We start from the raw sequence: 23,745 nt of genomic DNA on the forward strand, positions 1-23,745 counted from the left end.
TTGTGGAAGAGCCACACTCAAGGGGCCAAAGAGCCGCATGTGGCTCGCGAGCCGCAGTTTGCCGAACACTGTCCTACATCATCACACCAGGAAAATTAGCAGTTACTCCATAATATCCAATATCCTATCCAAAGTTAAAGTTTCCCCAACTGTCCCAGCTGCTTTTAAAATTTTCAACCAGAATCTAGGCAAGGTTCACACATTATATTTAACACTAGAGGCCTGGTGCACAAAACTCGTGCATGGGTAGGGTCCCTAGGCCTGGCTGGCAATCAGGGACCAAAGGGGGGGGTGCTGGCAGGGCGATGGGGGCCCCCACTGGCACCCGCCTTGGCTGGCGTGGCGCTGCCCACTCACCAGCCCCAACCCCCACCACTGCCGGTTGGGGCCTGCGGGCTGGGGGAAGCTCCTGCATTGAGTGTCTGCCCCTGGTGGTCAGTGCGCATCATAGCAACCTTTCCCCCCCCCCCCTTGTTCCCCAGTTCGGTCGATTTGCATATTAGGCTTTTATTATATAGGCTATTTTAATCTAGAACAGTCCCCCTTCCTTTCCCCACTCATTTATAATTTTGAAGACCTCAGGCCACTTGTTTTACAAAATGTACCACTTTGTAGATGTGTCTTATGTTTCCTTGTGTCTAATTTCAAATACAATATTTTTTTTGCAAGAATTCCACATAGGAAATGTTGTCTAGGAAGTATCTGATGGTAGAGAGGAAGGCTAAGGTGAGCACGTGGTTAATGTGGCAAGGGGGACCCACTGTTAACTTCGACATAGAATAAGAGCTCGGCTCCTTTTCTTTACATCCGTTTAGAGTTCATCACCGAAGATTCCCTCTGTCTCCCATGCCCGACCCCTGCCCACCTTAGCCCTGGTCCAGTGTATCATGCCCGTCTCTGCCCGCCTAGCCGGTCCCAGCCATCCCAGCGGGCGCCCAGCCCAGAGGGCGGAACCAATCATGTGAGGCACTCCGCTCCGCGTGGCCCGCCGGACCCGGAATAGCCGAGCGCCGGCGCCGGAGGAAGCTGTAATCCGTGGGCTTCCGGGCACACGCTGCGCGGCCGCCACAGGCCGGGGTTCTGGAGCCGCCGCGGAGTCGGGGCGCCCTGAGCAGAGCGCGGCCATGGGGATCCTGGAGAAGATCTCCGAGATCGAGAAGGAGATCGCTCGGACGCAGAAGAACAAGGGTGAGCGTGGCCCCGGGCCCTCTGCCCCCGTCTTCCTGCCTGTGAGATGGGGAGCCGCCCGCAGGTCGCGGGAAGCGCCCGTCGGGGCGAGGCAGGCGGGGCCGGCGGGATCCGGGCCCCACGCCGGCTGACGGCGAACGACCCCGCGAGAGGGGCCAGGGCCAGGCCGGGTGGTGCCGGAGGAGAGGCCGAGGAGAAACCGCAGCCCCAGCGCAGGCATCTGGCCCCGAGAGAGGCGGGGCCGCGCTCCCCCTGTGCTGGGAAGGCCGGGGGGGCCTCTCCCGGGAGACTCACCCGGCAGCCCCTGGGGAGGCCCGGGGGGAGTAGGGGCGGCCGTCCGGACTCCGGATTCGCGCGGACCTGGTCCGACCCCTGGCCGCACCCCTCCCCGGCTGTGAAACCTTGGACAGGCCCTTCACCTCTTCTGGCTGCGGGGCCTCCTCTGCTCCCGGGGATGTAACCCTCCGCCACCGGTTCGCTCGCGGCTCGGTCACACTGACAGCGAGCGCCCAGTATCTAAAGTAAACCTCCCCACGTGGCGAAGGCACGTGCAGCCTCACCTCTGGGCTTCAGATGGTAAGGGCGGAGGAGCTCAGAGGAGACAAGCATGGTGACCCCCAGCCGGCTTCCAGGAGGAGGTGGGACTAGAGCTGGTGGAGGGAAGGGTGTTCCAGGTGGGGGCGAAGGCAAGGGAGACTCGGTGAGCGCGCTGTATTCATGGGACAGGAGGAGAGTAGTCTAGATCAGAAGGAGGGTCTGGAATAATGGGGGACACGATTTCTTTCTGCATATCTTTTTTTTTTATAAATATATTTTATTGATTTTTTACAGAGAGGAAGGGAGAGAGATAGAGAGCTAGAAACATCGATGAGAGAAAAACATCAATCAGCTGCCTCCTGCACATCTCCCACTGGTGATATGCCCGCAACCCAGGTACATGCCCCTGACCAGAACCGAACCCGGGACCCTTCAGTCCGCAGGCCGACGCTCCATCCACTGAGCCAAACCGGTTTCCGCACTTTCTGCAAATCTTTACTGAGCCCTCGCTGTGTGGTCACATCCCTGCCCTCGCGGAGCTGACCTTCCAGTGGGCAGCCTGTACATCAGTAACTAAATAAGACAGTTTCAGCAGTAAACTGTACATCAGTAACTAAATAAGACAGTTTCAGCAGTAAACTGTACATCAGTAACTAAATAAGACAGTTTCAGCAGTAAATTCTGTGAAGACAAACCAGAGTGTTAGGGGTGGGGACTGATCAGAACAGACCACCAGGAGGAGGGAGCATTTGAGCTGAGACCAGCATTTTTGCATCAGAGGGACAGTTGGTGCAGAGGCCCCCCTGGCAGGAAACTCGGTGTGTTTAAGGGTCAGAAGATCTGGGCCTGGAGTGCAGTGACGGGAAAGGAGGGGGCCAGTCACGTAGCACGTGTAGGTCCTGGGCCAAGTCTGACGTGTGAGGGCAGTGGGAGCTAGTGGAGGGTGTGAAGCAGGAGAGAGGTAGTCTGGTTTCTGTTTTAAAAGCTCCTCTCTGGTTCCCCCGTGGAGTATCGTCTGTGGGATGCCAAGTAGCAGGGAGGCTTAGGGGAGGCGGGAGACCTCCCACTGTAGAGCGGCGGAGGAGGGAGAGTGAAGGGGACTTAGATCTAGTCCTTCCTTGCAGGGATGCTCAGATCTGATGGCTGGGATGACAGGAAGGACCATGTCAACCTGGCTGCTGCTGAACCCATTCTTGACCATTTCTCACCATCTGCCTATTAAAACATTTCCTGAGCACTTGCCCTGTACATACCCTGAGCGAGAAGCTGAGGATACAACTACGGCAGTCCCAGTCCCTGCCCTATTAGAGGGAGGGCACTAAAGAGCAAGACAGTTTTGAATGGTGATAAGAGCCATGCAGACAATAATCAGGACCGAGGCAGAGAGGGACTAGAGAGAGATGGGGTTACTGTAGATAGTAATAATCACCAACTTTTATTGGGTGCTTACTATGTGCTAGACATGCTCTTAGTGCTTCCTTTAAGCCTTCTAGAAATCCAGTGAAGTAGTTATTGTTATAACATCCCTATTTTGCAGGTTAAGAAACTAATGCACAAGAAGATTAAGTAATTTACCCAAAGCAAAATGGCCAGGGTGGGCCTCTGGATGACACTGTCCCCCAAAACTGGTAGGGAGACTTCCTTGAAGAGGTGACAGTTGAGTTTGCCTTGAATGTTGAGAAGGAGCAAGCCCTGGGAAGATCAAGTTTAAATGGAAGGAACAGCAGCTGCAAAGGCCCAGAGGCAGGAATGGGTCGGCATATGCTGAGAAAGCCGCTGTGGCTGGAATGGAGGAAATGGAAGAGGAGTGGTAAGAGATGTTGTTGAAGTAGCCGCGGACCAGGTCCCCTAGGGCCCTGCTGCCAGTGTCAGCCCAGCCTCCGTTTAGAGCAAAGACTTTGTAATACCCTCTTTACTGTTCTGGAGTGTGATTCCTCATCAATAGTATAACTTTTGTACACAAAAAATTTGAGAAATGTCAATATAATGCCCTAATAGTAATATAAAGGAGGGGGAAAGGGGAAGTAGTTTCTAATAAAAATACTGTGTGTTTCAATATGCAAATGTTGGGCCACAGCCAAGTTATAAGGAAGTGATAGTGCAGCAGTGAGGTGCTTGTGTCTCTGAGTAGCATGGGGTGCGGCTGGCACAATGCAGGCCGCGCAGGTGCATTGTTAGTGCCTCCCGCAAGCGGCTTCACTGTTGGTGGCATAGCCTCCCAAGATGGTGAGCAGCTCTAGGCAAAGTTTCAAACAAAACATGGTGTAGTCTTCCTTGAACATGCACAGGAGTTGCGTTCCTGGAAATTTCAGCGTTTATTCACAGTGCAGAAAGTCCCTGTGTGTATGTGTGAAGCAGTTAGATTTCAGGCCCCTGTCATCCTAACCAGGTTTTTTCTTTGGATGTCTTTGGGACATGAAAAGTCACGTGGGACACAGGACAGTTCTTGACTGTGCTAGACTGACTCACACCTGGTAGGGCAGTGATTGGCTTCATCAGAATGATAATGGAAAACAACCCTAGGAATTTCTAGAAAGCCCTCAGGGAGTGTTGCTGGATCCACTCAGAACCACTTACATAGGGTCTCGAGGCCTCAATAAGGAGACTCGCTTTTATTATAAACTAGCTGTACCGGCCACGCGTTGCTGTGGCTCAGTCTGGTTAAATGGAAAAGAAAGAAAAGAAAAAGCGCATGTTTCTAATATGTTTAATTTCACAATGCTTGTGGGTATACAATATTTTTTGTTGTTCCATTGTCTGTGCAGATATAGAGATTGTCTGGTTTGCCGACTCTAGAACACGCAACATATAATTGTCCATGTGAGAAGCAATCCGCGTCTAGATCTAAACCGCACAGTTCTAAAGATTGGCCCTGAGCTTTGTTGATGGTGATTGCAAATGCCAATCGAATTGGGAATTGCAATCTCTTAAATTGAAATGGCATATCTGTTGGAATCATAGGAATGCGAGAAATGAGGACATCTTCACCTTTGAAAGGTCCTGTTAAGATTGTTGCTTCTACGACGTTGCTCATTAATTTTTTTACTGCAAGCCGCTTGCCATTGCAAAGCTTTGGCTGGTTGATATTTCGCAACATGATAATTGGCATGCCGATTTTCAATTGCAGTACGTGCGGTGGCATCCCTGGCAGATCGAGTGAATTCAAAAATTCTGTTGGATAATTAACCGCTTCATCTGCTTCCACAACAGTGTCGACGGACTTGTATGTGACTGCCTCGCTTTGAATGTTAGACTGAATAATATTGTTAAGTTCGTAGACATCTTTGTTCTTGACCGCAAGAATAGCTCGTTCACTCAGCCAATCGTGATTCTTTTCTTTTTTTTTAATATATTTTATTGATTTTTTATAGAGAGGAAGGGAGAGGGATAGGGAGTTAGAAACTGGAACACTTGTTCCAGATGGATACAATCAGCTGCCTCCTGCACACCTCCCACTGGGGATGTGCCCGCAACCAAGGTACATGCCCTTGACCGGAATCGAACCTGGGACCTTTCAGTCCACAGGCTGGCAGTCTATCCACTGAGCCAAACCGGTTAGGGCCCAGTCGTGATTCTTATAATTGGTTTGAATGTTGGGAAATACTTTTTCAACCAATTCTTCTTTTGACATCACTAAATTGCAGAAGTTATGAGGCAATGAAATTCGTCCTGAGGTCAGATCAACCGGCACCTTTCCATTCCCAATTTCCAGCAATTGATGTGAGAATATCTCAGCTGATGGTTCATTTTGCAGCTGGACACGCATATTTGTAGTTAATTTTATCTACAATTTATAATTGTAAACAGAAACATTGAAATGGAATTGTAAAATATTTAGTATAGCATGTGTTGCTTTTACATCCAACAGATGGCGCTGTTTTTTTCAAAAAAAGCATGTTTTTACCTGTCACAGGTGTGACATTTATATAATAGTAGGTATATAGGTATATAAAAACATGCACATATTCGAATGCAACGTTGTATCAAAATTTCAAAGCAATAGGTGAAGAACTTTCAGAAATTTAAGATTTTGAACAAACAAACATTTACATTTTTATTTATATAGACTAGAGGCCCGGTGCACGACATTCATGCACTGGGGGAGTCCCTCAGCCCAGCCTGCACCCTATCGCAGTCCGGGACCCCCGAGGGGTCCTTCGTGCTCCTGCGAAGGCAGGAAAGACTCACGCCACTGCTGCTGTACTCACTGCTGCTGGGAGCCTGGCTTCTGGCTGAGCAGCGCTCCCCCTGTGGGAATGCACTGACCACCAGGGGGCAGCTCCTGCGTTGAGCATCTGCCCCCTGGTGGTCAGTGCATGTCATAGCGACTGGTCATTCTGCTGTTCAGTCGATTTGCATATTAGGGTTTTATTATATAAGGCTAGTGGCCCGGTGCATGGATTCATGCACATTGAAAGGAAATTAATTAGAAGAAATATTTTAATATCGCTATTTGCCCTTTCTCTATAATAGAAGTGTCAACCAAATTCATGATTGACAGTGACAGATCGAAACGCTTGCGATTGGCACCAGCAAGAGCTTTATATGTATCACACACACGCGAGTCAACTTAGCCTTTTATAGATATAGAACAAACTTGCTTAATTAGACCTGCTTTCTGGTGTAGCTAAACTTTTTTCCAGCCCAGTGAAGCATCCCAACTTCTCTTTCAGGTAATTGTCAGCAACACAGCAGTAAATATCAGCACGAAGCAGATTATTATTGTAGGTCACACAGGGAGAACAAAGGGTAAAATATTTAATTGCAGCCGTGTTTGACTATATTCTGCGCAGTGAGAAAACCTGAAGTAATTTTCAGGGTCCACCATTTCTTACTTTTCAGTCGGGTCAAGTTTCTATACTTTCTAAGTCTCCGTTTTTCGGCTAATGAAAAGAAAATAGGATTCTACCGAGTCTCCTACCTACCTACTCCAGGACTTCTGTGAGGATCAAATGAGATGAGGCACGTGAATATGCTTCACAAACATTTGGTTAAACTCTGAAAGGTTTGCACCTGGCTATAAAGCAAGTTGTGTTCCTGGGCTGAGAAATTCCAAGAAAGCTAGTCGCTAGAGAGAGGAAGCAGGGTGTTGCTATGTGACTTCATTACCCGGCGCCCACAGTGACCGTTTCCGGGCTGGGCAGTGGGCCGCATTTTACGCCACGGGGTCTTGGCAGCATTGGCTGTGATTTGGTGGGGTGTCGCTCAGGGGTGGTGGCGGGGCCTGTGTCCGTCCCACTTGGAGGAAGCTGAGTGTTGGTTTGACGGCACCAAGTCTTCGGTGCTATTTATTTTTAAATGGCCAGTGTGCGTCACTGCAGCTCCTTAGTTGAGTGTCTGCCCCCTGGTGGTCAGTACACATCATAGCTACCAGTCGGATAGTCACTTAGCCTTATGTATATACAGATGAAGTGAGCAGCCAAGGGGGCATTTTCAGCAGAGGGATGGTATTTTTCTCTCCTGATCTTCACAGTGGTTGCCATTGGGTCTGACATTCTGGCTAGCACTTGGTGGTGTGTGAGGCCCCATCTAACTCACAGGGCTTGGATACTTTAGACATTTACCTTCTGTCTTGCTTTTTGTCCTTTAGCCACTGAATATCACCTGGGCTTGCTGAAAGCAAAACTGGCCAAGTATCGGGCCCAGCTCCTAGAACCCTCCAAATCGGCCTCATCCAAAGGAGAGGGCTTCGATGTCATGAAGTCGGGCGACGCCCGTGTGGCACTGATTGGATTTCCCTCTGTGGGTAAGGTCAGTGATGGTCATGGTGGGCCTTGGGGAGGAAGGCAGATTGTCTCCTGTCAGAGTGACTGCGGCTCTTCTCCCTGCCCGTCTGGATTAGCTCCAGGGACAGAGAAGACCCAGCCTCCCCCAGGATCAGGCCCCACCTCTGTATCATCCTAACATGGAGAACTTTCTTTCTGCTTTAGCAGAAATAGCTCCATTCTGTCTCTGACTCATCCGTTGTGCACATTCATTGAGTGTGCACCGCGTGCCAGCTGCTGAAGATACAGCAGAGAGTGAGAGAGTTCTGTCCCTGCCCACGCAGACCTCCCCTCTCGGGGGAGAAAAGACAGTTAATGGCGGGTGGGGACTGTGGTCCCGCCACTTTCTGGTTGGGATCGGGGAAAAGCTGCCCTGGTGAGCAGAGATTTGAGCAGAGGCCTGAAGGTTGTGTGGAAGCTTGCAGGGCCCTGGGAAGGAACACCCCAGACAGAGGGAGCAGTGGGTGCAAAGGCCCATAGGTGGGGGCTTGCTTGTTGTGTTTAAGGGAGCCAGGCAGCCGGGTCTGAGTGAGCAGCAGTGGGAGACAAATTGCAGAGGGTGGATGACTTTGGAGCCATCATACAGCTCTGTGCTTGAGTGAAATAGGGTGAAGCAGGAGCCACTGCAGAGTTTTTTCAGTTTCTCCTGTAAGCTTCTTAGTTTAGTGTGAAATTCATACTTAGCAGTTGAGTGTGGAGTGATATAAACCTCATGGAAGGGTTTTGAGCAGAAAGGGACTGAGCTGCCCAGCTTTTTAAGAGTCAAGGATTTACAAAGAAGCTGCCAAGTCAGCACAGCGTTCCTTCCTGCCCCACGCCCGGCTGCCACAGAGTTCTGTTGTCTTGCCCGGGAGCCCATGTTGCACTCAGTGGTCCTGTCCTCAGCTCTCCTTAGACTGGCCTTGATTGGATGACTGGCCGTCTTGAGGAGTGCTAGTGGGGTATTGTAGAAAGTCCCTCCACTGACCTTTTCTCATGCGTAGACGGTTATGGGTTTGGGAGGAATGCCACAGGAGTGAAGTGCCATTTTTCTCACATCATCAGTTGATGTTGACCTTGACCACCTGAGGAGGGCGAGTTTGTCAGGTTTCTCCTCCTTGAATTCATGGTTTTTCTCATGTTCTCGTGTCCTCTTAGAAGGGATGGGACTGTGTGCAGTCCACTAGGGGGAGGAGTTAGCTCCACCTTTTTGAGGGGGCGTAGCTACACAAATTATTCAGAGTTCATACGTGAGATTTGTCCCTTCTCTCCCATTTTATTTAATCATTTATTTATATCAGTGTGGACTCCTGGGCATTTGTTGTATACTTGGGTTCTATTGTTACTCAGATTTGTCTAGTTTTGGGGCTTTTTCAGTTGGCTCTTTGACAAACTGTTGTGTTTACTCAGCACTTCCGTACTTCTGATACTACAAAATGCTTCCGGCTCATCTTGTATATCCCCTCTTCTCTCAGCTGCTGCCTGGAATGCCGTGTTGTGGTCATGTGATCACCAACAGCCACCCTTCCCCTCCACCCCCATGGTGGTGGCCAGTCCGCCCAGGCTTTTGTTGCAGCCCACGGTGCTGTGGTGAATGCTCTTTGCTCGCTGCTTTGCCTCTGGAACTGGTGTTTCTGCAGGAAGCGTTCCTAGGCATAGGCACAGCAGCTCCGGCTTCAGGGTTTTTAACCCTTTTCGGTCCAACGTGGAAGCTGACTCAACAGACCAGGCGCTATGGAGCAGGTCCAACGTCGAGGCTGAGACACCGCAAACCGGTTCAACATTCAATCCTGTCAATTAATTTGGACCAGACTGTTTGAATTCCAAAAGTAAAATTGGACCGCAAAGGTTTAAAGCAGCCATCAGCCTGGCCAATTACGCACCAAAGAAACTCCAGCTGACTCCACCTGGGGACCGATGGGAGTGTTTTCTAGGCTTTCTGGTGCACCCACTATCCACAGTGCTGGGTCTGAGCTGGGATGTGCGTGCTGGCGCAGGTGCAGCTGGACCGAGACCAGGCTCTGCTGCAGAATCTGCAGAAGGATTCCTTCCTGGTGCATCTAAGTGCTTTTTAGTCTTCAGGCACATACCCCAGTTGGATTTTACTGTCATTTTCTCCTTGTCCTCCAATGGTGTGGGCTCAGGAAATGCAGAGCCATTTTAGTAACCATCTGAATCAGGTAGAAGGGACTGGAAGCTTCTATCTGCAGCTCCTATTCCTTCAAGCCTTTGGCAGTTCATCCCTCCCATAAAATCTGAGCAGCCTGTTGCATGCAGCTTTCCAGCCTGTGCTCAAATTCCTTTAGTGGTTGGGTGCTTATGACTCCCCAACTTCACAAAAGCCAGACACAGAGCCGCCCAGGGGCCTCCTGCTCCAGCCCCTCAGAAGGAGCAGACCTCTGCTGCAGGAGCCCCTCCTGCCCAAGGGGTGGGACTTCCCCCAAGTGTGCTCTCTGCCAGCCCAATACCCTCAGAGTCTTCAATCCTGGCATGGTCCAGGTCCCTGTCGTTTTTATTCTTTCTCATTTTCCCCAATTCTATATAACAGAAATTTCAAACAGGCATAAGAGGTGAAAAAACAAGTACAATCTGCCCTCTATCTGGATGCATCACCGACTGGCATTTTGCCATATTGCTCTATCACTGTGTGTTGTGGGGGGTGGTGTTTTTGTTTTGACTGAACCATTTGGGAGTAAATGACAGGTGTCATGCTTTATGGCCCTCCACCTTCAAATATTTAAGCTTGTATCTCCAACGAATAAGAAAAATGTCCTGCTTAGCTGCAAACTGGCATAGCATACCAAACAAAATTAAGAGTGACCAATGATCATCTAGTGCCCAGACTATATGCTAGTCAGTATTTACCCCAAAATGACCTTTGCAACTGGTCTTTCCAAACTAGGATCCACTCTGGCCACATGCAGCCCCGTGTGTTGTTGCGAAGGCTGCTTTAACCTAGACAGCCCCTTTTGTCATGACCCTGCCTCGCTGAAGAGACCAGGCCTGTTGTCCAACGGAACGTTTGTGTGCCGAGGTCTGCTTGCCTCCTCGAGGTGTGCTGCAGCTTGTCCGACTGTGCTCTTTCCCGGGAGCTGGGGGCCGGACTGTGTTGGCCAGGTTCACGAGTCACTGATGGACATGACAGAAAACCTCGAGGGCTTGCTGCGTTTCCAGGGCCGCCGCGCTAAGGGGAGCGCACCCTGTGTCCCCCACACCAGAACACTGGAAAGTCACCTGCAGGGGCTGCTGGGCGGCTCGCAGAAATCAGGCCTATCAACATCCTTTCAGTGGCTTGGGCCCAGTGACCTGTCCTTGCCTGGGGTTTTATTAGTGTTTGTAACGTAGCTCTTTTCTAGTTCTCTTACTCCTTTCTCACTTGGAGGCTGATGTGCCTTGTAAAGTAGCAGCTCTGTCCTCCATGTGGGCAGCTTGGTTCCTCTGAGGGAGTTTCTCCTGGAAAGGCAGGACAGATGCTGAGCTCACAGCTGTCCTACAGGTGACAAGTGAGGGTTCCATGCTTCAGCTCTTCAGGTGTTATTATGGGCTCATGAATTTTAGTCTTTTCTTTTGATTTTACTTTCCAACCTACCAAAGACTTCCTTTCCAGGTGAGAAGCACAGGCTGAGAGAAGCTGCTCTAGTCTCCCAGGTCCGTGCCTCTGGGAGTCTGGGGCCTGTGGCCAGACCCTGCCGCCCTGTTGGGAATCCAGGCTCTCTGGCCATAGGCCCAAGCCTCTCTGGCAGAGGCCAAACTGGATTGGGGCGGGGGGGGTCCCCCAGCACCATTCAGTGTCTTGGGGCCATTGCTCTACTCTCCCACTCCCCACCTTCAGGAGGTCCCCAGGGCAGAGAGTTTCAGGATTTGAGGCCTGTGTTTCCTTCACATGCCCCATTCTAGGTTTCAGCCTGAGGGTGTGAGGGAGGTGTGGCCCCAGCCTCCTGCCTGCCAGCGAGGGGCAGAGTCCTGAAGGCACCAGCTCCAGATCTAGGCAGCACTATCCCAGTCGGAACTGCGCCTCAGGCTTGTTTCAGGTGCCGTGCTGACCAGATGGGCGCCTGAGGCCAGGCTGGGCTTTTCCTGGTGCTGCCCACTGCTGTGCTTGCGTTCTGGGCCTCAGCGTCCAGCACTGGTCTTGCTGTGCCCTGGACTCAGTATACCACATGCCTTATCATCTCTATGAATCCCTATGCAGTCCCTCAGGAAAGAGGTGGAATGGATGCCCACTCTGCATAGGAGGACACTGAAGCTCAGAGGATGTAGTTTCTTGCCCAGGGTCCCCCAGCAGAGGCGGGGTCCAAGGCCTCTCTGTCGCCGAGCCCAGCCGCAGCCCATTCCGAAGCGGACTATGGCATAGTGTTCCACCCAGGTTCTTCCCGGCTCACCCCTTCCTCCCACCGGGCTTTGTCTAAACCTGAAGGCCAGGCTCTCCCAGCACATCTCACCTCTCCCGGGGGAGCAGCCGCTCCGAGTGCCGTGGGCTGTCACCTGCTTGAAGTTCTCTGGGGCCCGCGATGGTCAAGGGTTTTGTGGAGCTGGGAAGGGCCCCTGATTTAAGGGAAGAACCCACTGAGAAGCAGGTCCCTGTGTCCACCTGAGAGAGGCTTGGACCACTGAGAAACAGTGGGGTCCTCTGGTGCCCATCTCCACCTTGGCGGGGCCTGAGACAACTTTCCAGCTATTGCTCTCTTCACATACCCCCAGTCACCAACGGGGGTGAGGCTTCTCCAGGGAGAGGGGACAAGACTCATGCCATGACTTGCTTTCTCTCCTAGTCCACCTTCTTGAGTCTAATGACCTCCACAGCCAGTGAAGCGGCATCCTATGAGTTCACAACCCTGACGTGTATCCCAGGGGTCATTGAAGTAAGTTGGAGTTTGCTGGACCCCAGGAGGGGCAAGGGCGTGTGCTTGTGTTTTCAATTGTGTGTTTGTCTGTCCTGAGCCGGAGCGCCCTGAAACACTGGCGCCTCCGGGGATTCTGGCTGCTGAGACCCCAGAGATGCCTGGCCCATCCTGCCACACCACTGGTCCCAGGAACAGGCCAGTGTGTGGCAGCTCTCTGGGCGCCCTGTGCTCCGCTGCCCACACCCCCCCAGCTCGGTCACTTGCTGCATGGCTGGATCCTGTTTCCCGTGAAGCTTCGGAGCCGTGTGCAGCCGGGTTCTGTGGCCCTGAGCCTCTCCCGGTGAAGCACTGTATCTGTGAAGAGCTGTTACCCTCTGGGATGAGTGTTGTGGGATTGTAAAGTAGAGCTCTCCTCCAGGTGGCTCAGTTCACAGTAAGTGACGAGGCTCAGACACAGCCATGGAGGCTGGCTGGGGTTCAGCAGCCCCTAGCTGCAGGCTGTTGTAGGTGTCCTGGGTTCAGGCAGGCCCTGCCCAGTGGCCCATCCTCACCTCACCGTCCTCTCTTCTGCATCCTAGTACAAAGGAGCCAACATCCAGCTCTTGGACCTTCCTGGAATCATTGAAGGCGCAGCACAAGGTGCGAGCAGGGCACCCAGGACCCGCCTTCTCGCTCAGGATGCAGGAAGCCTCACTGTTGAAGTTGGGTGTGGCTGTTGAGGGTTGATGGGTGGGGCTCACAAGCCCTCACATTGTTCAGTGCTCTGGACTTAAGGGATCTGGCCCATTACAGTCCTGAGAAACCCATCTTAAAGCCGAGGAAACTGAGGCAGTGAAGTGCCTTGCCAAGGTTGCACAGCTCACCAGACAGGCTCAAACCGTACTTCCCCTCCCTGTGCTCCACTGCCCTGGGAGGGAGGGACACTTCTCAGCTGGTGATCTCAGACTGTGCTCCTAGTCTTGACCTGTGTTGTGTGGGGTTTGGTTTTTGTTTTTTCAGGTTTTTGGGGTCTTTTTTGAGATGGGAACATGCCTATGGCTTCTGGTGGCAGGTGGCTGCATCCAGTATTTGCAGCAATGGTTACTAGCTGCTGGCTATTCAGCACTTGCTAAATTCTGGGCTCTGCTGACCATTTTCCCACTTAATGCTCAGACAGCCCTGTGGCTTAGGGAGTGCCGTCATTTCCTGTCCATAGCCAGGAGGAGCACTGGGGCAGCGAGCAAAAGGGTCTGCCTCGCCGACTATTCAGCTGCCGAGTGGCAGGCTGGGATGGAGCTGCCTGTCTGCAGCCCGCTCGGGCCGGCAGTGGGGCCTCCTCCCTCGGTGTCCAGTGCCATCTCTCCTAGTGCCTTCCCATGCCCTGCTGTCACCATGGCATTGAGGTCCTGCCAGTTTGAATTGGGTAGTGGTGGTGATGGTCCTCATGCCATCAGCCAGCATATGAGGGGCCTGAGGTGGTCCGGCCACCTGTGGGGAAGTGCCGAATGGAGGCAGGAGGCAGCCGGGGAGTGGATGTCACCCTCATTCTCAGAAGAGGGGGCAGGGCATAGTTGAAACCCGTAAAGCCTTGCAGCTTTAGTCCCCAACTTTGACACTGGCGAGGTGCCTGACCTCTTTGATCATCTAGTACTAATGAGGCCTGGCCTCTCCTGAAGCACCTCCTCCTGGGTGGTCTCCTGTGATCATGCTGCCCGGGTGGGCCTTCTGTCGCCCTGTTTTCTAGTCAGGGCAGACAGGTTCAGGTCCTGGCACCACACTGGCTTTGTGTTTGTGCAACTGATTGAGTGTCTCTAAGCCAAGCCTCAATTTTCTCATCTGTAAAATGGGCATGATAACACCAATCATATGGGGTAGTTTTGAGGATTAAGTGAGGAAATGTTCATGAAGCTCTTAGCACAGGGCCTGGGGGAGGATGTCACCCCTCCTGAGGTGGTGATAATGAATTTTCTTCTAAAACAAGTCTCCACAAGTAAGAGAGCATCTCAATTAAAGAAAAATGCCAAAGAAATCATAACCTAGGAGGTGGCAGATGGCAGGTCTGTAAAGGACAGGAGTCTGGGGTGCTGTGGGCTGGGTGGGGGTCACATGGGTCCTGCCTATGTCACTGTGTAACCATGACCCTTCTGCCTGTCCAGGGAAAGGCCGTGGCCGGCAGGTGATTGCTGTGGCACGCACAGCTGACGTCGTCATCATGATGCTGGATGCCACCAAGGGAGAGGTGCAGAGGTCCGCGGGGTGGGATAGGGGGGCAGGCTGACGTGTCTGGGAAGGCCCTGGAGCTCATGGTGGACGGTCTGAGTGGTGCTGGGCCCTGTTGCATGGCAGTAGCGGCAGGACTGTCCGCAGGCTGACCCCGTGCACTCTGCCTGGTGCGCCCTCTCCAGGGGCTCGCCTCCAGCATCGGGGCCGGAGCTCGCAGCAGGAGCCCCGGCAGCATGGGCCGTCCTCGGCCCAAGGAGCATGGCCTGGCTCTAGCTCCTGCTTGCGGAGGCCCATGCACGAGTCGCTGCCAGAGCCCAGCCCCAAGTAACAGAACCCTTGTTCATGCCCCGGCCTCTGCCCAGTGACTGAAGACCTGGCCAGTCTGCCCTGGACTAGACAGAGGGCCCAGAGGCTCCTCTGCAGCCCAGGGTTGTTGGGAAGGAAGGTCCAGGTTGCACAGGGCGTGTAGAGGCGGGTGTTGGGTGGGTGGACGGCTTCCTATGTTACATGAAGCTGCGCAGCCTGCCTCTGGGCACCTGTGAAGGCTCGTGGGGGCTCTGCCCAGGTCTCTGCTGGAGAAGGAACTGGAGTCGGTGGGCATCCGCCTCAACAAGCACAAGCCTAACATCTACTTCAAGGTAAGGCCCATCACCTGCAGGCTGCGGGGCGGGGGCCGGGGGAGATGAGGGGGGTGGTGGCGTGCGCTGCATCAGGCAGGAGCTGAGCCTTCATCAGCAGCTCTCCCTTCCCTTCTCCAGCCCAAGAAAGGCGGTGGCATCTCCTTTAATTCGACAGTCACGCTGACCCAGTGCTCAGAAAAGCTGGTGCAGCTGATCCTGCACGAGTACAGTATCCTTCCTGACGGAGCGACGCGGGCGGGGCCCCGGAGCCTGATGCCCTGTGGCCCGGGGTCACAGCGGATTCCCAGGCCTCCTGATGCGCCGGCACGAAGCGGCTTCTGAGCAAGCTGCAGCCGCAGCACAGGGCGCCTATCCCCGCCTCCTGCTCACTGAGATCCGGGCTTGTCAGACAGCCACACCCTGGGCTGGTTTCCTGGCTCCTGGACGACTGCTAGGTGCTGTGGCCAGTCACCTCTGGAAGGGCGATGCGACAGCAAGGGCAGCAGCCTCCTGGGACACGGCCCCCTGGTCTGGAGAAGCCTCAGGGAGCCCCAGGGGCCTGTGCACACCTGCTAAGTATTGTTGGGTGGATAAGCGGGCTCTGGGACTCCAGAGGACAGGACGGCAGAGGCGAAGGCGAGCTCAGCATAGGGAAAGCTCATGAGGGAACAGGGCCCCCTTCGAGGTGGCCAAGCCCTCGTCACTAGAGGTGTGCAAGCGGAGGCAGGATGCACCAGAGGAGAGTCCGCGGTGCAGGTGAGTGAGACCAGAGCTCTCAGCTGCTCCTGGCACTGAAGGTGGCTCTTCTGAGGCGCTTGGGGGTTCTGGCAGGTAGACTCTCTTGCCCAACAGCCAAGATTTGAACTGGTGATTGAAGCTTTTATATGTGGCTTCTTTTGAAAAGAAGAATGAGGAGCTCCCCAGACTTTAAACTCTTGTAAAACCTGTGAGCAGAGAAGGCCTCCCAGTCTGTTTTCTGATGGGCTGTCTCGGGCCCTCAGCTGGCTGGGCACCCGGGCTGCTAGTGCGCACTGTGCCCTTAACCCGAGCCCCTCAGAGATCTTCAATGCAGAAGTGCTCTTCCGAGAGGATTGCTCCCCGGACGAGTTCATCGACGTGATTGTGGGCAACCGGGTGTACATGCCCTGCTTGTATGTAAGTGGACAAGCCCCGCCCCTGCCCTGTGGAGGGGCACCTTGTCCCAGGCCACACTTCCGGAGCCTCCTTGACTCAGACGGGGGACGGGCTTCTGCGAGGCGCAGAGCTGTCTCCACCCTCCTCCCCTTTACCCACAGCTCCTTGTGTCGCACACGTCTCACTGACACAGGTTCTGGCCCAGCCTTTCCTTTTGGGGGCTCTGGCGGCCCAGTCCTTGCAGCTTTCCGCACCATTGCGTTGTGGAGGGAGGATGCTGCATCAGCCCCAGGCCTTGGTGTGCAGAGGGAGGAGCCTCCGGCAGGGCTGTGGCTATATGGGGCCCTTTCCTGTCCTCTTGTGTCTTCCCTTCCCCATCACCCACCTCCACCTTTCAATCCCAGGTTTATAACAAAATTGACCAGATCTCGATGGAAGAAGTGGATCGCCTGGCCCGGAAACCCAACAGTGTGGTCATCAGGTGAGGCTCTGCCGTCCTTCCTGGGAGTGAGCCCATCAGTGAGGCCTCCCCGCCGCCGCCTCCACACACAGCCCGGCAGAGGAGACCCTCCCAATTGCCGGTGACCTTAGCTCAGTCCCATCCTGAATGACATGGACAGTGTGGGTAACGTGGGGTGGGCTCTGGTTAAGAAAACGGGTTTTGTCCATCAAGGTAAGTGGTTAGGAATGGTTAAGAGTCTTCATAACGTAGTAGTTAAACTCAGCCCCCCAGAAAGCCCAGCTATAAGCCAGTGTTCCTGATACTTTGGACGATGTGGCTCTGTCAGCCCAGAGCAGAGGGGAAAGGGAGCTGGAGTTATTAGGTGGACACAGCCACCCTTGACCGTGGCTCCCTGTCCTTGAGGGCTGGGTTCTGGGGCCTCCTGCACTCGCCGATGACCATGTCACTTCCTGTCATCACTGACCCGTGGCTTCCACGTTGCTGGTTTCCCAGCTCAAACAAGGTGCTCTGTAGCTTCACAGCGGGGCTTAGCTCACCGGGAGGAAGATGCTCAGGGACCGGGTGGGGTGACTATGCAAATGGCGGGATGCAAGCGCGAGGGCCATTTCCTGGGCATCGCCAGCTGCTGCAAAGAACAGCAGAGCCAACTCCCTCCTAGAACAACTCGGCTCCTCTCCACCTCCTGCTACACCCAGGCACCCTTATGCCGTCTGTGGGCTGTGAGAGCATCTTTCCTGCTCATCAGGCTCAGAACAGCTGCGGATGGGGCCGGGGGAGGGGCAGTGGGATAGGGGCAGGAGCTAAGACAAGTAAATGACCACAACCAGCCCTACCCCGACCCCTGGCGCTGAAATCCCTGCGGGGCTCCCCTGAGCATTTGGAAGCCCCTCCCACCTCTCAGGCGAAGGCCAGCTCTGGATTGTCCTCCATCCCATCACAGCCCGCGGCAGTCTCACGGCAGGGCCCTGTGTGGACTGCAGAGAGCAGCTGTGGCCCCAGGGAGACGCTGAGCTCTGCTGGGTGGCCGCTTGCTGACTAGAGGCGTTGGCGCTGAGGTCACGCTGCCACCAGCTGGACCTGGGTGCTCACAGGCTCCAGGGCCGCGGGCCTTGGTGCCCGTGCCTGGCCATGGTGAGAGCAGCGCTCCCTGGCCTCTGAGCCCATGGGGCTCCGCTGACTGCCGCCTTCCTCCCTGGCAGCTGTGGCATGAAGCTGAACCTGGACTACTTGCTTGAAATGCTTTGGGAATACTTGGCTCTGACCTGCATCTACACCAAGAAGAGAGGACGTGAGTCAAGCAGTCTCAGCCAAGAATCAGCCCCACCCTCGGGGGCTGCCACACACTGCCGGTGGCACCCAGCGCCCAGCCTGTATTGTATACATCTCCGCTCTTCTCCCATCTCAGAACTAGCACTGTCCTCTACCCCGGGCTGGTAGAGGCCTCAGCCTGAGCCCTTGTGACAAAGAATGCCAAATTCTGGGACTAGTCTTGAGGGTGCCCTGGGGGCAGTGAGATAGAGGCTGCTCTTTAGTTCCCCACAGCTACAGCAGTAACCCCTCCCGACTTCCCCCAACAGTGGCAGGCCCCTTGTCAAGACTAGGTGACTGCATGTACAAGAGCTTTTTCCATGCCCCCACCCCTTGTGCTCAAAGGGACCTAGCTGCTAAGTTCTGGCAGTTTTCCTTGACCTTGACCTTGTAAGCCAGGGGAGCGTGTGGCTGTCCCTGACTGGATGCCAGCAGCTGTCACATCATGCCAGTACTTTCCAGATGCTTCACAGGGCTCAGCGGGGGCTCTCATGGCTGACTGGGTTTCAGGCGGTTTGAATCCTGGACTTGGATTTATTTTGATCTGTATTCAGGTCAAGGTTGTAGGAGATTGCATGGGGCTCTACAATGAGGGTATGCTAAATAAAGGGGGAGGCTAGCCCAAGGCTGGAGACTGGAAGGGCCTCTGTTCCCTGTGGGAAGGAACCACATAGTGTGGGGCCATGACTGGCTCACACCCACCCCGTCTCTACCTGTGCAGAGAGGCCGGACTTCACAGACGCCATCATCCTCCGGAGAGGGGCCTCCGTGGAGCATGTGGTGAGTTCCTGAGACCTGCCTGGATGAGGGGTCCATGGAGCTCTCTGTCCCCTGGGAGTAAGGTCCTGTCTGAAGTCTGGACAGGCTGCAGTGCCAGGTGCCGTGGGCAGGCCCTGCTGTTGGACCCAGGATGGTGCTGCCACAGCAGGGGGTTGTGCACAGCAGTCGGCATCTGGCTGGGACGTGGCAGCTGTCCAGGAAACCGTGGTCCTCGCTGCCTGGTGCTGTGGGCTACTCAGAGCCACCAGGGTGTTCTGTCAAGGCGGCTATTGCCCAAGGTGTACCTGTGTCTGTTTAAGTCGTGTCTGCCCACACAGGCCTAGGACTTGGAGTTGCACCTCCCATACCCTTGGCCCCTGCTGGTTTCCAGGTCCCCATGCATCCCCAGCATGTCCTGCCCTTCCCTGCTCCTCAGCCCAGGGTGGCTTTGAATGCTTTCTTCACTCAACACAATCTGTTGAACATCAACAAAGTGGACCCAGTTCCTGCCAGAACTGGGGTCCTTTGGGGTCAACAGTTGCCAGATGCCCAGTCTCAGAGCCAAGCAGTCACACAGTAGGGTGAGTAGTAAGTAGGGAGGGGTGGCACCAAGTCTACAGAGACACCAGGAGGACTCGGAGGAGGTGACCTGAGTGGGCCTGTCCACCGTGCAGGACTGACTGAAGAGCTGGGCGTAGGAGAAGCCCTCCAGCGGGGGAGCAGGTGTGCAGAGCCCTGAGGCAGGGTGCCCTTCTGTGCCTGGGGCTCTGTGGGAGGCACAGGGTCACCTCTCCCCTGGGTGTGTCTCTGTACCATCTTTCAGGGAAGGGAAGGTACCTTGGGACATAGAAGAGCAGGTGTTAGCCCGAGAGCTTCAGGTCACACAGCCATCTTCTTGGGCTTTTGTTTTGCTCTAGCTCAGCAATTTTCAACCTTTTCCATCTCATGGCACATAAACTAATTACTAAATTTTGCAGCACACCAAAAGATACAATTTTTGCCGATCTGACCAAAAGATAGAGTATAATTGCCCTAGCCGGTTTGCCTCAGTGGATAGAGCATCAGCCTGTGGACCAAAGGATCCCGGGTTCGATTCTGGTACCTTGGTTGCAGGCTCTGCCCTGGTCAGGGCTCGTGCAGGAGATCACCAATCGATGTGTTTCTCTCTGTCTTCCCCTCTCTCTCTCACTCTCCCTAAAAACCAATGGCAATATCCTCAAGTGAGGGTTAACAACAACAACAACAAAAATCATAATGAGGGTATGATTTTGATTCATTCACACCAGACGGCTATTGTGTTGGCTGCTGTCATTTTTTTATTTGACAACCGAAGGGAAGAGGTCAGTGCCCCTGATGAAATAGTCGGGTGTTGTGTGTTTTCACTCCTGCGGCACGTGGGTGGAAACCCGCTGGTCTAGCTCATTTTTCCTCGGATCTGAGCTGTTGACGGTGGGGCTGCAATCTGGTTTCACTCAATGTTTCATTCATTCCGGGTGCCCAGCCTTAGGCCTTTGCCGTCCTGAGTTGCTGATGCAAACAGGGCCGAGTTTGGCCTTGAAAGCTCGCTTGCCAGGCAGAACAAAGCCAAGGAAACTCAAGATCCCCTTCCCCGGTTCCTGAAATCGCTGCAAAGAGCTCTCTGTGGGAGTTTAGGACCTGTGGCTGCGCTGTCTGCTGCTGGGTCCCAGCGGGCCATTCACAGGTGCCCACATGAGCGGGACTTACCTGGTGTTACCTTGCACCTTGGGGGAGGCAGTTTCCTCTACCCTCAGAACCTCAGCTGCTTGCCCAAGGGGATGTGGGGTTTCAGCCACGCCTGGGAAGAAAAGCAGACAATAACAGGTGCAGAGGCCCAGAGGCAGGAGCGGACTGGGGAGTGCTGACTGTTCGCTGTCAGTGTCACGGAGTCAAAAGCTGCAGGTGAGGAGAGGCTAGTGGAGTGGGGAGGGGCTTTGAAGGCCTTGCTCCGGAGCCTGGACTTTGTCCCAGAGAGGCCTGCTCTCCAGGAGTTACCCCTCCTCACTCTCCTTCCCTCCTGGCACACCTACCGTCCAGGTGCCACAGAAAGTACAGAGCCCTGCCTGATGCTGCAACAGAGACCCATAGTGGAACCAGGTAGACACGAGCCAGGCAGCCCTGGCGTCATACCCCAGCTCCCCATACTGTCAGCCTCCTGGGGCCTTCGTAGTCCATCCAGCCCAGGCCCTGGTGCCTTCACTGAGCTGACCAAGGCCTGGCCTGCAAAGGAGTCCTGGGCCATCATGCAGGGCCCTCAGAAGTGAGAGGCGCAGGCACTCTGAGGAGCAGTAGTCTCCCATCCCAAAGGAACGTGCTCTCCCCCTTTGATGAGGTGGCCGTGCATGAGCTTTCACTCATCCCCAGCGCAGGAGACAAGTGCAGCTCCCCAGTGCCGGACACGCTGGGCTCGGTGAGGCCTGTGGCACAGGAGAACCCCTGTGCCTATGTGCCAAGTGGCTTTGCAGACTTGGCCAGTGGGCTTACTTTCGTTGTTCAGCAAACTGAATAAAACTTAAAACCCATTTGCAGGCCAGAGCTGACCTCTGGCCATCAGATGTCATTTTCTGGTCTAGAAAACGGCGAGTGTTGGAATGGCTGTGTGATGTCCGTGGCTGTCACTGCAGCAGCCCCCTCCGCGTCGCTGTGGCATCCTCGCTCCCGCTGAGAAGGCTGGATCAGGGTGGCTCCTTGGGAAATGCTCTTGCAGGCGCCTCCGTCTACCTCTGTCCCCACAGAGCTGGGCCGAGGCATTTGGTCCCTGAACAGGGCCTGAAAGGCTGTGGGCACGTGGGAGGAGAGGCAGTGTTGCCCCATCTTCTCCCTGGCCCACCCCCACTGCACCCACCCAGCGCCAGAGGCCATGTTTTCCAGGGAAGAGCTGGCTGCTCCCAGGCCGCCTCCCGCCTCCTGACAGCGCTGGGATTCCCATGACCTTCATTTCCACCTGGGAATGCCAACACCCACGGGCTGAGAGGAGGGTGGATGATGGGATGTGGGAGGCCCCAGGTCACAGCTGTGGGCGGAAGGCATAAGAGACAGTGACCGAGCACAGCGACCAGGCTGAGGTGTCGGGGCCTGAAAGCATCTGTCAGGGCTGTTGTCAGGCCCGGTGGGCAGAGGGCGCTGACAGCCAGCCAGGCCCCAGCCCCTGGCAGACCTGGCCGTGAGTGAGGCTGTGTGGAGGGGCAGTGTCCCTGATGAGGCCAGAGCTGTGTGAGGGCCTGCCTTGGGGATTGCTTGGTGGGATTGGATGGAATTCACTCCCTGCTGACTCTTCTGTCCTCCCACTAGTGCCACCGCATCCACCGGTCGCTTGCCAGCCAGTTCAAGTACGCGCTGGTGTGGGTGAGTGAGGGTGGGTGGCATGCCCAACATTGCCCTGGGGCAGGAGGGAGCACGGTGCCCCCACTCCTGTGCAGCATCCCTGTGCTCCCATGTGGGACCGCATGTCTGTGTCTGCCCCACTCCACCCGTACATGCTGCCCCAAACTGGACACAGGCCTCCCCATCTTAGGACCCAGAGGTGATCAGACCGCTGGGGAGTCCGGCTGTCTGAGGCCTGTGATGTTCGCTGCTGCTGGGATGCCCCACTTTAGACTCCGGCGTTCACATCCCCACCCTCCTCTAGCAGTAGCTCCCCAGACTTGGCCTTGGTCAGGACTGACTGACGTCGCCCCTCTGCCTGTTTCCCCAGGGCACCAGCACCAAGTACAGCCCGCAGCGGGTGGGCCTGACCCACACCATGGAGCACGAAGATGTCATCCAGATTGTCAAGAAGTAGCCTGGGCCGGGCCCGGCCACCCACCTGTCTCCCTGGGGAGTCGGACCCAATGGGACACGCTGAAGCCCAAACAGGAAGAATACAAATACATGTATTCCGGGAAGGGTCTCTTAAGTCTGCTTTTTCTAGAAGTTTCTTCAGTAGACAAATAATAAAGAGTGTGTGGGACTGAGGGAGGGGATGGGCGCCTTAGGTTGGGCTGGAGGCATTTCCCATGAGACTAGCCCCCTTGGGTGGGGCTTCTGAGTTTGGATTCCTGGGCCTGCGCCCTATACCTAGCCCTGGTTGGGCACAGAGAGCACACTGCCCCCTTACTTACCACCCAGGGCCTGCCGGCTGGTCAGTGCTGGGGTGGAGCCAGGGTCCCAGAGATGGTGTTACTGTAGGGGTATTTTGGCTCCTCTGCTCCTGCAGCTTTTCTGGTACCCAAGAAGGAGCCTTCCAGGGCAAAAACCCTTCCGCCCTTTTGTCCCCCGGCTGCCCAGTGATGGAAACTAGAGTAAGTGGGTTTAAAGACTCGGTTATGCCCTCCACAGCCTGCCAGGTCCTGAAGAGCCACCCCTCCTGGGCAGCCCAGGCCCTGTGCAGACAGCTGGGGGACGTTGGGGTTTGGGGTATTCTCTCTCAGCCCTCTGATCTCGGCTCTCTCTGGAATAAAGGATGAGGACACTTCCTGTTCAGAGTGAGGTCAACTTTGTACGTTTTCTGAACTCAGGCCAGGTTTGGTCCGTGGGCAGCAATGAGCCTAATGATCAGACCGGCTCAAGCTGGGGAGAATGTGGGGACCCCAGGATGGGCTGCGCCCTGGGGACCAGGCCTGGCTGCAGAGGTGGGCAGCAACCCAGAAGCCCTTATGTGTCCTTCCCCAGGGGAGCCAGTAGCCTTTGCCATGGAAGGTGGGCTGGAGGGTCTTGGCATGGTGCCAAGGAGGGGCAGCAGGTGTTCTCAGCCCTGGGAGTGCCAGGGCCTGTGCAGGGCCCTCCCAGCAGCCTGTCCCCGGGCAGTGGCCTGCCGCGCACTGCACAGCTCGTGAGCGGAGGTGGGATGTGAACCGCAGACTAAGATGCCTGAGCCGTGGAGAAGGCGTCCTGGAGAAAGTGCCTCTTGGGGTGAAGGGTAACAGGTCTTGTGAGGCTGCCAGGGCTGG

General features: G+C 54.9%; 1 protein-coding gene across 1 annotated transcript; it reads left to right on the forward strand.

Moving 5' to 3' along the window:
* The first annotated feature begins 1,027 nt into the window (after nt 1-1,027).
* Nucleotides 1,028-23,272, forward strand: DRG2 (developmentally regulated GTP binding protein 2). The gene is made up of 13 exons (XM_081110706.1): nt 1,028-1,188; nt 7,316-7,476; nt 12,242-12,331; nt 12,892-12,952; nt 14,449-14,539; nt 15,081-15,153; nt 15,274-15,364; nt 16,193-16,290; nt 16,674-16,750; nt 17,932-18,020; nt 18,762-18,820; nt 22,109-22,162; nt 22,512-23,272. Exons 1-13 carry the CDS (start codon nt 1,125-1,127, stop codon nt 22,596-22,598), a joined length of 1,095 nt encoding a protein of 364 aa, XP_080966832.1. The 5' UTR covers nt 1,028-1,124; the 3' UTR covers nt 22,599-23,272.
* Nucleotides 23,273-23,745: the final 473 nt, after the last annotated feature.

This window comes from Myotis nattereri (genome assembly GCF_964212035.1).
Source record: "Myotis nattereri genome assembly, chromosome: 16".
Lineage (NCBI taxonomy): Eukaryota > Metazoa > Chordata > Mammalia > Chiroptera > Vespertilionidae > Myotis > Myotis nattereri.